We start from the raw sequence: 15,039 nt of genomic DNA, 5'->3' as shown, positions 1-15,039 counted from the left end.
TGGGGAAAAAAATATTAAAAAAAAAAAAATCAATGTTTGGATTGTTATATCAGTCTTATGGTTAATGCTTGGGTAAGTGACTGAATAACTTTATTAAGACATTGTTATATATTCAGTGGTTGTGTCCACAGATAAAGTGTCTTTCTTAAACTACTTTTCAGTAGCTGGACTTTTTTTATTTCATATTTGTGCGTGAAAAGAGGCTGACGTTGCTGAAGTGAAGAATTTTGGTTTTAATTAAGATGCAGCTAATTGAGCGTAAAAGAGAATATTTCCTTCTTTAGCATCACCTCTTGCTGGTGGTTTTGGTTTATCATTAACCTTGTTTGTGGTGGCATACTGTAATTTTTTTATTCTAGTGTCTCAGGTTCAAACAGCACCATCACGTTATTGAATAAATTGAGGAGTTAATTTTTTTCTGGATTGGGGGTGATGGTGGCTCCTGAAGCCAGACCAGTTGAGAACCACTGTTGAAGGTCATGTACATTATCATACCCACCTCTGTCTGATTTGTACCCAGTCCCTACATTTATGATTTATTCTGCTGGAGTACAAATTTGAAATGACCAGGTTTTTATTATTTTTATTATTATTATTGTTTTATTTATCATCAGTGTGGTTTTCAGAGTTGGACTTGTTTTCGGTCAGAGAGCTCCCATGCAGGTATAAAAATGCAGCTCTTGAGATGGGTTTAAGACACCCAAGATGACTCTATGGCTATTTTGACAGAAAAAGTGTTGCACAATTTTTTTGAACATGTTCAAAATTCAACATTTGAGCCTCTGCAACTCAATAGAGGAACTGAAAACTCAACGAACATTGAGAAAATTTGGGGAATCCCTCACAAATGACGTTTCCCAACAAATCTCAAACAGTCGCAGCAAGTCAGACACAGAATGGACTGAAATAATTGTTGACTAATGGACTACTAACAAAAAAAATAGACAGATTAGATAATTACCAAAAGAATCATTAGTTGCAGTCCTACTCTCATGTATGCTGCCACTTTTAAAAACAACAAGGAACAGCTGGAGGAAGTAAAGTCAGTTTTGTTGTTTGTCACTAAAAGGCTGATGTTTGTACACAAAGAGAGGTAGATGGGACACGTGGAGTAAGTGCAGGTCAGAGAGGCTCCTGAGGCGAACACAGACACACACACACCACAAAGAAACCGTCATACTTTATACACAAATACACACAGCTGTCAGGGGCAGACGAAGATCATTCACAAAACATTCCTCTCCCTCCCCTGGGTATCACTGACACCATTCCTGTCTCATACACTACCCCAGTTCACACACACACACACACACTGAGAGCTGCCAGGAGGCAGCACGCTGTCCATGCGGCCTGTGGAGAATCATTACTCAGCAGTGAAGACTGAAACAGAGTGAACTTCCTGTTTGAACGCACCTTTCTTCGCTATTTAGAACAAAACTTTATCAAAGTCCATTTGGGCAGCAGCTGGAAGTTGTTCTGTTTTTTCCTGGAACTGAGTGGTTAGATTGCTGAATATGAACATCTCAGAAAGTTTTGTCCCAGCTGTCAGAAAACAGCTCTGTTTCGTAGTGACTGGCTCTGTGTTTACTTATGATGAAGAGACATGCCTATTGACATCTCAGTGGAATTAGATGTATGAATGGGGGGAAATAAATTTTCACGCCTGCATCTGACAGTGAAGCATTCTGATTAAAGAAGCAGGAATGTGTTATGTTTATTGTCACATAATGCAGTCAGGAATGAGAGACATTACTAACCCCAACCGGTGGGGGCGCATGACTAGGAGAAGAGAGAAAAAGAGAGAAGAAGAAGAGAGTCAGCGTGTTGCTGTGTGGTAAAGTGTAACGATGGCTGAGGTTAAATAAACCTGTTCGACATTCTACTGTTTCCTCCCTAATTATACAACAGAATGTTAATACATTACTTTTTGCCAATTCCGCCCAATCCTACTATTTTGAACATTGTGTGTCTTGTTGGACACTAAGCCTGGAACTGTCAATTATGTCCACATATTTGGACTGACACAAATCCCAATCAGAACTGTCCTGCACTTTGAATAATGACCCCGCTATGCTCTCCAATACCTGCCTGACCTATCAGAATGTGGCTGGATTGCAGCAAATAATGCCCCTTTTCCACCGGCTTTAAAAGGTCCCAGCTCCACTCTACTCGGATTGCTTTGCACGCGTTTCCACCAGCATTTTTTCGAGGCCGGCCCTGCTTTCATGGGTAACGTAAGCTTAGCTCCTGTTCACTCATTGGTCGTGGGTGTGGTCAGATTGACCTGTAAGAAGAGCGAAGAAAACAACAATAGACAATTTTGGAACAGTAGCAAAGTAATAGGACTATAAACAACAGTGTTAGCTTACCTTGCGACGTTTATGTCTCTCCCCCAGCTGAAGGCGCTGTAAAGCCTGAAATCTCCAGCAGATAACAGCTGTCCTACTCTGCGCAACAATCGCGGCATCCAGAGCATTTCTTCCATTTCTTGTTTAAAAACAACAACAACAACACAGGGTCAACATTGTCCATAGCTCTTCCGTTGTCTCCACAAATGACGCCAAGTTTTGGTAGCCCATAAACACATGACGGCGTGGGGCCAACTCTGGCACAACTCTCTCAGACCTCATCAGAATGCAGCTAAAAAGATGGTGCCAACCTAGCATATACTACTGCCCTGTGAGGGTCGAATGAGACCAATGTGACTCATTGTGCTTCAAAACGTTGGGGTCTATAATTTCCACAATGCAAAAAACCAGGAAAGAATCCCAAAATGGACTTTAAAAGTTAAATTGATAGCAAAACTTGGAAAGTTGTGGAATGTGGGTGTTCCTAAACTATGTGCTTTTCTACACATTTAGAATGCTGTTAACAATGAACAAGAGACCACCTGCTACTTCCTCTGTAGGGGGGTCACGTTACAGAGAGCTGAGGCAAAGATGTCCAACCAAGCATCCAGAAATGACTAAATCCAACAATGAACACAAAGTTTAGCAGAACACCAAAAGAAAGTTTGTGATTCTGCTGGTGCATGATTCATGACAATTCAAAGAACTCAAAATTATCAAATCAAAACAGAGAGGGAGTGAGCCTCACTTCAGCAAAGCTTTATGGATGAAAACACATCAAGGGGAAGGATCATAAAACATGGAATTGGGGGGGCCTGAATTTGGAGGAAAAAAATTAAAAAATAAGTTTAATTGATTCACAGAACCCTAAAAATCCCAATGACCAAGCCATGCCAGTGTGAGCAGGCCCCTCGTCATCACAATGATACAGCACCATGACCTCACTGCTCTACTGTGTGGAATGAGAGGGCCACTGGATTCTTAACACACACCTGAAAACCACAACGAGAACCTGCAAAGACCATCTATGTTCTGGTTGTTTTTTTTATGCTGGATCAAGGTTTTAGTGTAAAGGCATCAGGATTATGCTGATGCCACAATCATCTGTCAATTATCTGTTCCTTTCATAGCCTTTTGGAATGACTTAGAATGAACGGAGGTCTGTTGTCAATCAGTTAAAACTATCAAAATGAGAACATGTCACTATGCTTTTATTACCATTGTAACATGTCAACTACAGTTAATTTTCCTCAATGTCTTTATTTAACCCTATTTTATTCTATTCTGTTCCATGTCATGCCAGTGTCGTGGCCATCAGAACAGAAGCTGCCGAGGAAAAAGAAGCTGCAATAACTAAACCCAAAGAAAAGTTAATATTAGTCGCTTTCCTACAATAAAATCTGGTGCAGTAAAGTTGGTGGACTGAGAAGAGGATGTGATCCAAAATAACATTTATTATAAGCAAACATTCGGATCGGGTCTTTGCCACCACAGGAAAAGCTTAAAGTAGTATCTCACTGAGCTGCAACTAGTTGGCGACTCAAAACAGCGGGAAAAAGGCACATTTTTTTGGTTGAAATTTCACAGAATTCTGAGAGTTTGCAACCAAACTAGCAGCAAGTGGTGTGGTGGCATTTAGAACAGCCAGGTTTCAAAAATCACAGTTTAATTTTTTTATTTTATATCTTGCAAAACTGCAATCTTGTCTGTGTACAATTATTTAGTTTCCCACTTTCAGTAGGTGTGTGTGTGTGTGTGGGGGGGGGTTATAATAAATTTTTCGATGCTGTTTTACGTGTGGGTTTGCGACATGCTTTACGGCAGCGGCTTTCTGTGCGGCCCGGTGTTACCATCATATTCTGTGACCCACTGTATATTGTGTGTTGGAGACGCATGAAGTATCAAACTCGGGGTCGCAACAAGTAGAGACAGCTAGCAGGCAGCCCAAGAAGAAAGACTTTTACCAAAACAAGGGGGACGTCTGTGATTTGGTTCAAGAAGTCCGACATGGAGCAGAAAAAGGTAATATGCTAACTTTGCTAATGCTAATGCTAACTCTGCTATTAGACTGTTTTCTCATCTGACGCCAACACAACAAACCTCTTCTATCACTTAAAGAAGAAACACTAAAAAGAATATTTAACAATCCAAAAAGTGCAAGATCAAACAAGTTGTAAAAGAGCCGGGGAACATTGCGAAAAGGAAAACTATAGCCGGCCAAAGATAATAGAGTCTGTTGTCATTTGATACATATATATTGCTGCACTAAAATGCAGCAGATCTCATTTGTGAAAGTTCAGTTAAATGTCACTAAGAAATAAAGCTTGAAAGTAAGAAATGAGATTATTTTTTCATATTTTTCAGAGAATAACTGACAAGGTACGCAATTGGGGTATATCGTGATATATATATCGTTATTGTGATATAAAATTATCCATATCGTGATATAGGATTTTTTCCATATCGCCCAGCACTAGCTGGCGTTATCATGACTGTCTTAATGATAACTGAAACATTTATGGTCAGCAGCCTGTGATTGATAGGGTTTTTGGTTTGTTTGTTTGTTTTCTTAAACATGTTATTGAGCACTCTTTTAATGACTGCAAATATACAAATCAAGAGGTTTTTGTATGTGAAATAAGTCATAGTCATATTTCTGTGTCTATATTTCAGTTTCACAATGTTTTGGGTAAACATTGTAAACTAACCAACTGCTGCCTGGTGTTTATTCATAAACCTGAGAATCACAGATAATTGAGATGCATTGATAATCATTTTATTATTGCTGAATCGCTTAAAGATTCCCACTCCTACCGCACACTCCAACTATAATAAAGATTAATGTCTTCATTTGTTTAACTTTTGAATGAAAGAACCTGTATGACGACTGCTCAGTTAAAGGCTAAATACATTCCTTCTTTAGGTCAAGAAGTTCTCATGAAACTTTTTTTGTTAGTTTCTTTTCCCTTTCATAGATTCGTCAGCAGCAGCCTTCCCTGGGCTTGTCCTTCAACTGTGGGATTTCCTTAGACAAGTGCCTGCCGACAACGTTTGATTATGATTCAGTTCATGCTCAGTGTGGGATGTCAGCCTTGCAGAGCTGAGGGGGCATCCCTGATAGCTCCCTCCCATGTGTCAGACGGACGGGACAAGGGGGGGCATCCTATCAGTCATCAGCCATCTTAAACAGTCGTCACCACAAACTGCCTCAGAGTGCTTGTTTATGTACCAGTCAGTCATGGTGAAAGGCCACATTAGCCCCTCGTCAACCACTCAATTATCACATTAATTCATTGATCAGGTGGCCCCAGGAAGGTGAGAGGCCCCATAAAAAAAACCTCCGTGGGATTATTACTGAAGATATATCTGCAGCAATTACAAGACTAATCGTGCTGATGAATGAAGAGTTAAAGCTTTTAAAAAACTACACCAGAATACAGCCAGCTGCAATGACAGTACAGTAGGAACCCTGTAAAAAAAATACAATTCTAAACATCAGATATTAAACTATTCCACAATATGGCCACAAAATGTGAGCTGTCTTCGAGCTGCTTTTGGTCGATCATTAGCTACCAATCGAGACACCTCCCTTTTAAAATCCAAGGCCGCCTGCCACTGCTACATCACACCACCAAGTTGCGATCTTACCCTTTTCTTATATCGACCGCTGCTGCGCTGTCACTACCTCGTGTGGTGGCTCAGAGGTGTAACAGCAGCGGGTTCAACATCCCATGCTGATTTGGTTATTTTGTTAATCGCACCAAGACAGGAAGAATGTGGTCAAAGAATGTGGTAAATGCTCCCCACTTTCTATAGCACTTTTTTAACCTCTCCAGATTCTGCAAAGTGTTTCTCACACACACTCAAACAGTGCTTTCTGTTAGGTATTTTACACACTATATACAGCACTTTTGATACCGATACCGGTATGAGTGAGAATATATCGGTGGAGAGTTGGTGGTGGAGGTTTATAATGTCTTGCCCAAAGACACTTCGACACACAGCAGGGGCTGGGAATAAAACACCTAACCCTCCAATAGGAAGACATCCACTCTGTGTGATTTGCTAAAGGAGCATTAGAAAGTAAATGTGTAGTTGTGCCCTTGTGTCAGTGCTGGGCGATATAACGATACATATCGTGGGGACGATAGAAAAGTGTCTATCGTGATATGTTTTCTTTTCTGTCGTTTCTATCATAATTGTATAATTGATTCATGTAAATATTTCATAACGTAGGCTACGACGAATGTATTAGTGTTGTCACTTTGCATACATTCAGTTTATAGAAGTGATAAATAGGAAGAAAAAATTGCTATTTTGTGAAGAACCTCCGTTTTGCGACATGACGCTGCTTTATGTGTGGGTTTGCGACATGCTTTACGGCAGCAGCTTTCTGTGCGGCGCCGTGTTTTCAACATAAGTGCTGAAAGATGGAGACGCATGAAGTATCAAACTCAGGGTCGCAACAAGTAGAGACAGCTAGCAGGCAGCCCAAGAAGAAAGACTTTTACCAAAACGAGGGGGGACGTCTGTGATTTGGTTCAAGAAGTCCGACATGGAGCAGAAAAAGGTAATATGCTAACTCTGCTAATGCTAATGCTAACTCTGCTATTAGACTGTTTTCTCATCTGATGCCAACACAACAAACCTCTTCTATCACTTAAAGAAGAACTACGAAAAAGAATATTTAACAATCCAAAAAATGCAAACAAACAAGTTGTAAAAGAGCCGGGAAAGTTGCGAAAAGTGAAACTATAGCCGGCCAAAGATAATAGAGTCTGTTGTCATTTGATACATATATATTGCTGCACTAAAATGCAGCAGATCTCATTTGTGAAAGTTCAGTTAAATGTCACTTCGAAATAAAGCTTGAAAAAGGTAAGAAATTAAATTATTTTTTTCATATTTTTCAGAGAATAACTGAAAACTTATGTAATTGGGGTATATCGTGATATAAAATTATCCATATCGTGATATAGGATTTTTTCCATATCGCCCAGCACTAGTCTGTGCAAGTCTGCACAAAAACACTTCTGCACTCTGCTTTATGAATCACCCAAATTGTATTATTTATATTTTAAAATCCATTTTATACCATTTTGAATCTATTCAGAATTCTCAGGACTAGGAATCGTGATTCTCTATAGAAACTATTTTTTCCTGCACCCCTAATTTCCATGTTATGATAAACATCATGTTTGAGCTCAGACTCATGTAGGCATGTTCCTTTTATCTGCTCTCCTGATGTCTAATGAAGCCCTGTTTAATTAAGATTTAAAAAAAATGTCAATAAAGAAAATCATTTGTGTTCTACATTTCAGTCTCTGACACCATTTAGATGCTTAAAAGCTAGTAACCTCCAACCTTAGTAACCTCCAATGCTTTTGCAACTAAGTATAATAATTTCGAGCACATTACATTATGTGAAAAAGCAATGTGAGAACACAATTTGGTCTTTTGTGTAAAACTTTTGACAAAAAGCTGGTTAAAATGACAGATACAAAGCTTACCAAAAGGGTTTCAACTGAACCTTTGAATGAGTGCTTGAAGTAGAGACACCCATGATCACAATTACACTGAGACTAAGCCCAATTCAATCAACATTGATTCTGCATTTAAAATGATTTTAGTACAACCTCAATTCTAAAAAAAAGTTGGAAAGTTGTATAAAATGTACATAAAAACTGAAAGCAATGATTTGCAAATCTCATAAACCCATATTTTATTCAAAATGGAATATATCACATTTAATTTAACAAATTTTATGGCAGAAACATTTAAAAAAAAAGTTGGGACAGGGGCTGTAAAATTAGGTTTTATGAATAAGAGAGCTGGAAAAGCATTTCACAACTAATTAGTGTAAATGGTAACAGGTCAGTAAGAGGACTGGGTAGAAAAAGAGCATTTTAGAAAGGCTGAATCTCAGAAGTAAAGATGGGCATAGGTTCACCAGTTTGTAAAAAAACTGTCTAAAATTAGTGGAACAACTTCATAACAGAGTTCTTCAATAAAACATTAAGAAGACTGAAAATCCCATCAGATCGTTCATAAAATCATCACAAGATTTCAAAAATCTGGAATAACCTCTGAGCTCAAAGGCCCATGATCTTCAGGCCCTCAGGGGCCACTGCATTTAAACCAGGTCTGATTCTGTTCTGGACATCACTACATGGACTCAGGAACACTTTTACAGATCATTGTCTGTAAACACAGTTCACTGTGCCATCCACTAATGCTGCTTAAAGCTCTATCAGGCAAAGAAGAAGTCAGATGTGAACACCATCCAGAAACACTGCTGTCTTCTCGGACCCAAAGCTCATTTTAAATGGACTGAGGAGAAGTGGAACACTGTTCTGTGGTCAGATGAAGCAAAATTTAAAACTTTTTTTAACACTACGTACTAAAGAGAAGAGGGACCATTGGGCCTGTTATCAACATACAATTCCAAAGCCTTTCTCTCTGATGGTATGGGGGCTGAATAAGTGCCCCTGGCACAGGTGGTTTATACATCTAGAAAGGACCATCAATGTAGAAAAGCATATACAGGTTTTAGAACAACATATGTTCCCAACCAGACAACATCTTACTCAGAAAAGGCCTTGCAGATTTCAGAAAGACAATGCTAACCTGCACACTAGGCTGCACAATATTAGACAAACATGCAATGATGTTTATTATTAGATGACAACATCAACAGCAATAAACCCACATTTGCCTTCCTTCTCAACTTCTCCTCTGTCATCACTATCATCTAAACCATCTGTGGGCATCAAGGCCAGTGTGAGCCTGTTGGATTGACCAAATAGATTATTAGCATGCAGAACATGAATGAATGGTACCTGAAATATAATGGCCTATGATTTATTGCGGTCCAAGCAGTCGTTTATGATATTGATAAAGTGCTAACTGGTATTGCTGTGACGATAATTTTTTGATATATTGTGCAGCCCTACTCTTAACTACATCAGAAAGGTGAATAAATCTATCAAAGTTTGATTCACTTCAAAGTATATGGACATCATTGAAGATCCTTAAAGAGCTACAGACCACTCAGACGGCTGGACTTCCTCTCACTGAACTGAATGCTTACAGATTTGAGAGTGTCTCATCACTCTGCTGGTCTCTGGAATAAAACTTAAATGATCATGAGAAGTTGTCCATCTGACACAACATTCCAAAGACTAATCCCAGGCACTTCTGCAGCAATTTGTCTTCAGGCATTTGATTACACACAAACCAGCAGCCTCTGTAATGCCACATGGATCAGGAGGAAGCTTCAAGTTCAGCTTAGGCCACACCAGGGTGGAAGAGTTGGATTCAGCAACTTTTTCAGTAAATGGTTTGTTCATATTTCAAGGTTTTGTTGTCGTTTTTTTTTTGTAACTGAAAAACAATCTGCCTTGTGTCATGCTTCTATAAACAGTGAGAAGGCAGTTGATCAGTATTTTCTTACATAGCCTCAGTTATTAATCTGGACAGAATTTTTAGAACTCTGCCCGCCATCTTACAGAAACCAAAATGAGCCTAACATGCTGGTCCTGACTGCTCCTGACCATTTCCACCAACTTCAGAAGTAAAGACAGCAGCTAACTCACACCTGGGTGCTTTTTGCAAAATAAATAAATTAATTAAATAAATTATTAAATATATTATAATGAACCTGTGTCCCAATACTGAACCTTGTGGAACACAACAAGATATTCTCCTAAACTGTGATGTTGTTTAATTGATTGTATATGTTGAAACCTTATATTTAAAGAAGTTCTTCACCACTGATTAGACACATTTTACATTTAAACCTTATTCCGTATTGTTTATATTTCTGAAGAAGCAGCAAATGATCAATTGTGTCAAAAGGTTCTACATAAATCAATAAACACCCCCAGGAGGGTTTCTTATTTACAGCAGCACTAGATTTCCTGTAAGTTCGATCAAAGCTACATTTGTTGATCAAATACAACTGAACCAAAATAAATAATTACTAAGAATTTTACATTTCTACACAAAGTTAAAAAGTCTTACAAATTTTCAAGTACCCCAGAAAACGGAGATAACAAATACACTGATCTATACCTTGACAGAGTATGCTTATTTCCAACTTCTGAATGCTTATTTTATCAGGAACTATTCCCGATAGAAACACTAGTTAAATACACAAATAAATAGGGTTTAAAGGAAATGTTTGGCCACACTGATGTAAGTTAGTGTAGAAAAAGTTCGGAACAATCAATTATTATATTTCCTGTTTTAGATAGATCTTTGAACAAACTCGGTTTAGAGAAACTGTTTACGTCTCGACAGGACTGATGAGCTGAAGGCTAGTCTGAACGCAGCAAGGACTACAACTCTAATTTCATACATTTTCACTCAGTTCATGCAAACAGCTTACAAACCTTAACACCACAGTCAATTTGGCCTTACAGTTATTTTGGCAGAAATATTGTAAATGCCCCTAAATGCCCCAAGAGTGCTACAGCTAGCTCCTGCTGCAATTTATGCTCGTAAATAACAAGCATAATTTTTTTATTTCATAATTTTTCATGTAAGTAACTGTGTAATGCAAATATGATGCCAATGTAAAATAATGAAATAGAATAGAAACCTGCTTTATTGGCCTCCGAAGAAAAAAAATGGGTGGCGTTTGCATGAATCGTTGTAAAATTTTTGAGATCAGAGTCGTTTCAAGACATCAACAGTCTGCTTGGATCTTAGCCGAGTTCAGACTAGCCTTTAGCGCTTCAATAGGGTCATATTTAAACTTGATTTCTCTAAAACTAAAGTCATTCAAAAAGCTATCTACAAACAGGTAAGATATCATTTATATACCCACTTCAGTTTGACAAAGCTTTTCTTTTTATACATAATCAATTACTTTTTTATGACATCTCAGAAACACTGCGATCTCATATTTTAAAAAAAAAAACAACTTCCAAACTACTTTCAATTCATTCCTCTCACAGACTCCACTAAGAAAGTCAGAATTACTGTCATTATCAACAAACATTTTTAATTGTAATAGCCTGACTACATGTTCATAAGGTAAAAAAAAAAAAAAAAATCACATTTCTACTTATTACACTTTCATAGCTCCAAAATTGACATCTGGGATATCAGGATACCCTGAGTTGACAGTTAAAGACATTAATAATTCCCCCTTTTCAAATCAGACTCACCTGTATCATGCACAACATGCACAACTTTAAAAATAAACAGCTGGAAACTTAAAATTTTCTCCCAAAATATTCAGTGAGGAGCGTTTCAGGGAGGAGATGCTTTTTGTCTGTTCTGCTGTCAAAGCCGCCCATTCGACAGCACCATTTACTGCCACTGATATAAAGTCACAAAATATTGGGGTATCTGGTCTAAAATATTCGGAACCGGATGCTTTTCCTGCCATTCAAACACAACTGCAGAAGTGCACTATGTGGCTGTAAGTGCCTGCAATTTCTCGTTGTTGTCATTCAGGAAAGCAGCAATCACAATGTGTGAAAAGCCATCATCTTCCAGCCTAAAGCAACAAGTGGTGGTATTGCAAACCTCGGGAGGAGAAGTCAGACTTCATGAACACCACTTTGATGGAAATGAAGTAGTACCAAACACACGTCTACTTAGGTGTACAGGCAGCAAAACCTGTGTCATGACTCCTTTATTACTGAATAAGCAGACGCCACATGCAATAACCCTCAGAAAAGCAAATAATGCTTCAAAATACCTTCACCAGCAGAAGATTAGGATGTGAAGTGTTTTGTATGCTCTTACTCATGTCAAGCCACACATTTCCTAATATTTCATTTTAAGTAAGCACACACCAGCCGGGCTGCCACTGAGACCCGTGCAGAGTAAAAACACAACACATGTGGCTGTTACTTTGGAGGCGAGAGGCGCAGGTAATGACTATTGACACAGAAACCCTGCCAGTGGAAGTAAAATTAGGCCATTGTAAACCCGCAGGAGGCAAAATAAATAAATAAAAGGCTGTGACACTTGGCTGACACCTTCAGTTGCTTGTAAACAGAACTGCAGCCCAGTCCGACTCTCTCACGTGCTCGAGAGACATTTGAGCACTCAGATCTCCCTCCTCTTTGAGTCCCAATCTGGGAACAGTGGAGGGAGAGAGCTCACTACCACACCTACTTGTCTCTGCTGTACCAGAGTCTGCTGACTTGGAAAGAGTCAGAGAAGCACACAACAAGAACAAAAAAAAACTTTAAATGTAGGCTGACAAGATCAATAGAGCAGGTAGGTGGGAAGGGGTTAGATTGCATAAATGAAAACAAACGTGAATCCACATCAGTACAGACAAAATGCAAATTACTGCAGTGAGAGGAAGTGAGCAAACTGGGCTGCAAAGTGCGTTCAATAAACACATGCAATAAGTAGTGATATAAACTAATGTTTCTGCTGTATCCTTGTGTAAATGTGAGAACACATGTGTATTTTCACATAAATAAATAATCAATTTCAAGAATAAACAGGTGCATTTATTAGAATTTAAAATGACAAGAAAAGCCATGTAGTTAGAGATTTTAAACGACATTATCGGTGCAGGCGGAGAGGAGGGGGGTGTTTTTCTGCAGCCTTCCATTAGAAGCAATTATAAATGGCCGAGAGCAGAGGAGCAGGGAGCCAATCAGATCTCAGCTCGCGTGTCAACCTAAGACCAACTGTCTCCTGGCTCTGACAGCAGCATTTTACCTCCATAATTCAAATCCCAAAAGCAGAGACCGATCTGTGGCTTCACCAACCTGGGGCTCCCTGTTTGTACACACAGTGAGCACAGAGGTGCAGGGGAGGGGAGGGGAGGGGAGGGAGACACAAAAAGGGGAGGAAAGAAAGAAAAGCGAGAGAGAGGGGGGGGGGAGTGAACTGAACCGAGCTGAGCCAGGATGAATGAAACTTCCTGTCAGGATGGATCATTATTCCAACACTCTGTCTGGACAGAAGAGTTGAGAAGAAGCGGCTCTTTAACCTGCTTGTCTGTTTTTTTTCCCCCACAGCAATTATGTAAATAGCATTTAATGGATGTCATTTGCATTTTGTTTGTAGCTTTGACAGCTAGAGCCAGAACTTTTAACAGAACTGGTGGCACCAAACACATTCAGGCAGAAATAAATGCTGATATCTGCACACACACACATGCACACAGGCTGAAAAACACTGCGAATGTAAAAGCACCTCGCCCCCTTTTCTTCCACACACACACACACACACACACAGTCCTCAGTAACTCTTGATCTACTTAGTCAAACTCCTGCCCTGTACCGAGCAGGGACACAGACTGGACCCAGAGCTCTGGAAGTTGGTTCTGACAGCACACACGGCTCCTCTCTGCTTCTAAGAACCACAGTAAGGATGAGAGAAAGACACGGGCAGCCATTTTATAGAGCTCCTGCTACACACACACAATGGCTGGTCCAATATGCAGCTCTGCTGGTTGTGGCCGGCCTCTCTGAGCTGCTTTGACCCGGTCAGAGTGTGCCTGCGGTGGGGGAAGTTTACCTGGGTTCTGTTGGGCGGCTGTCCGGTGTTCCCCGGGCTCATAGGAGGCGGATGGTGGGTCCTTTGTTGCCAACTCGGATGGACCCCACCATACTGACTGCTGCCCATGTCTCCTGGTCCCTTGCTGGCCCCTTCCTGGTTATTATAGTCTCCCTGGGGGTAGTTTGGGTAGCTCCTGGCGGAGCTGGGGGAGGTCAGAAGCTGGTTTAAAGTTGGCGTAGACGTAGGTTGTTGGTTCCCCATGTTATACCTCTGAGTGTTGTATGAGGCAGCCATAGCAGCGGTTCCTCCTGCTGGCTGCTGCTTGCCTGGCTGCCCCCCGGCCGCCGGAGGCTGGCTGCTCCGCGGGGAATTCATGGGCCCGTATCCTTGGCCCTGGTAAGAAGTCCTGTTCTGGAACTGGCTGTAGTTGTTGTGGTAGCCGTGCTCGTGTGAGTTAGGGGGGTAAGGGTCCATCATGCCCGGCCCCGATGCAGCTGCCATGCCAGGGCTTTGTTGTCCGCCATGTTGAGGAAAAGGGCCCCGGCTGTAGTGCTGGTTGTAGCCGTAAGGAGGAGGAGGAAAGGGACCCGGGTGGTGGTGACCCATCCCGGGGAGGTTATTCCCCTCAGGTCCACCCGTATCATTCTGGTTGCTGCTGTTATTATTTACCCTGGGTAAATTCCCAGTGCCGTTCTTCATGTCAGGATCCCCTCCTCCCGCAGCATTCCCAGCATCGCTCCCGTCTTGCAGCTCCTTCTGGCCCGGAGATCCCACGTCAGGTCCCGTCTCCTTATTTTCATGCTGCTTCTCCCCCGGTACCGACTCCTCTTGTATGTCCAGATCCGGCTTTTTGAGCTCGGATGGCGGGCTGGTGTTGAGAGTGGCGACCTGAGCGGCCATGATCTCCCTCCTCTGTTTCTCTCCACTCCTTCTGGAACCTCTCTCAACACGGCGACTCACTCGCAGTCAAACTCCGAAGAACCATTGAATATTAATACAATTACATTCGTAACGACATACCCGCTGTCCCGGTTCATTCCCCCCGGTTCCCTCCGGCCGCACCGGTCCCCGGTGATCCACCGCGGCTCCGCTCCAAGTCAAAACACGGAGGCTGAAGTTTGAGGCAGAAAGGGATAAAAACAGAGCCGGGGAAATGAATTTCACCAACACTATCAGTGTGTGTGACTGTGTGTTGGGGTGGGGGGTGGGG

The 15,039-nt window shown here is 40.9% G+C and overlaps 2 protein-coding genes across 3 annotated transcripts in view; one reads left to right on the top strand and one right to left on the bottom strand.

Annotated features, from left to right (window-relative positions):
• arid1ab (AT rich interactive domain 1Ab (SWI-like)) overlaps positions 1-15,031 on the bottom strand; it is an 86,753-nt gene extending 71,722 nt beyond the window's left edge. For both annotated transcript variants that reach the window (XM_037975849.1, XM_017437989.3), the window contains exon 1: positions 13,848-15,031. In XM_037975849.1, coding sequence (XP_037831777.1) covers positions 13,848-14,729 — 882 coding nt within the window. In that variant the 5' untranslated portion in view covers positions 14,730-15,031. The remainder of the gene's footprint in view (positions 1-13,847) is intronic.
• LOC112451524 (histone H3-like) overlaps positions 1-15,039 on the top strand; it is a 269,127-nt gene that overhangs the window by 238,714 nt on the left and 15,374 nt on the right. The window lies entirely within an intron of this gene.

This window comes from Kryptolebias marmoratus, linkage group LG5 (assembly GCF_001649575.2).
Source record: "Kryptolebias marmoratus isolate JLee-2015 linkage group LG5, ASM164957v2, whole genome shotgun sequence".
Lineage (NCBI taxonomy): Eukaryota > Metazoa > Chordata > Actinopteri > Cyprinodontiformes > Rivulidae > Kryptolebias > Kryptolebias marmoratus.
Note: the sequence above shows the minus strand (reverse complement) of the source record. Positions and strands in the feature narration are given on the sequence as shown.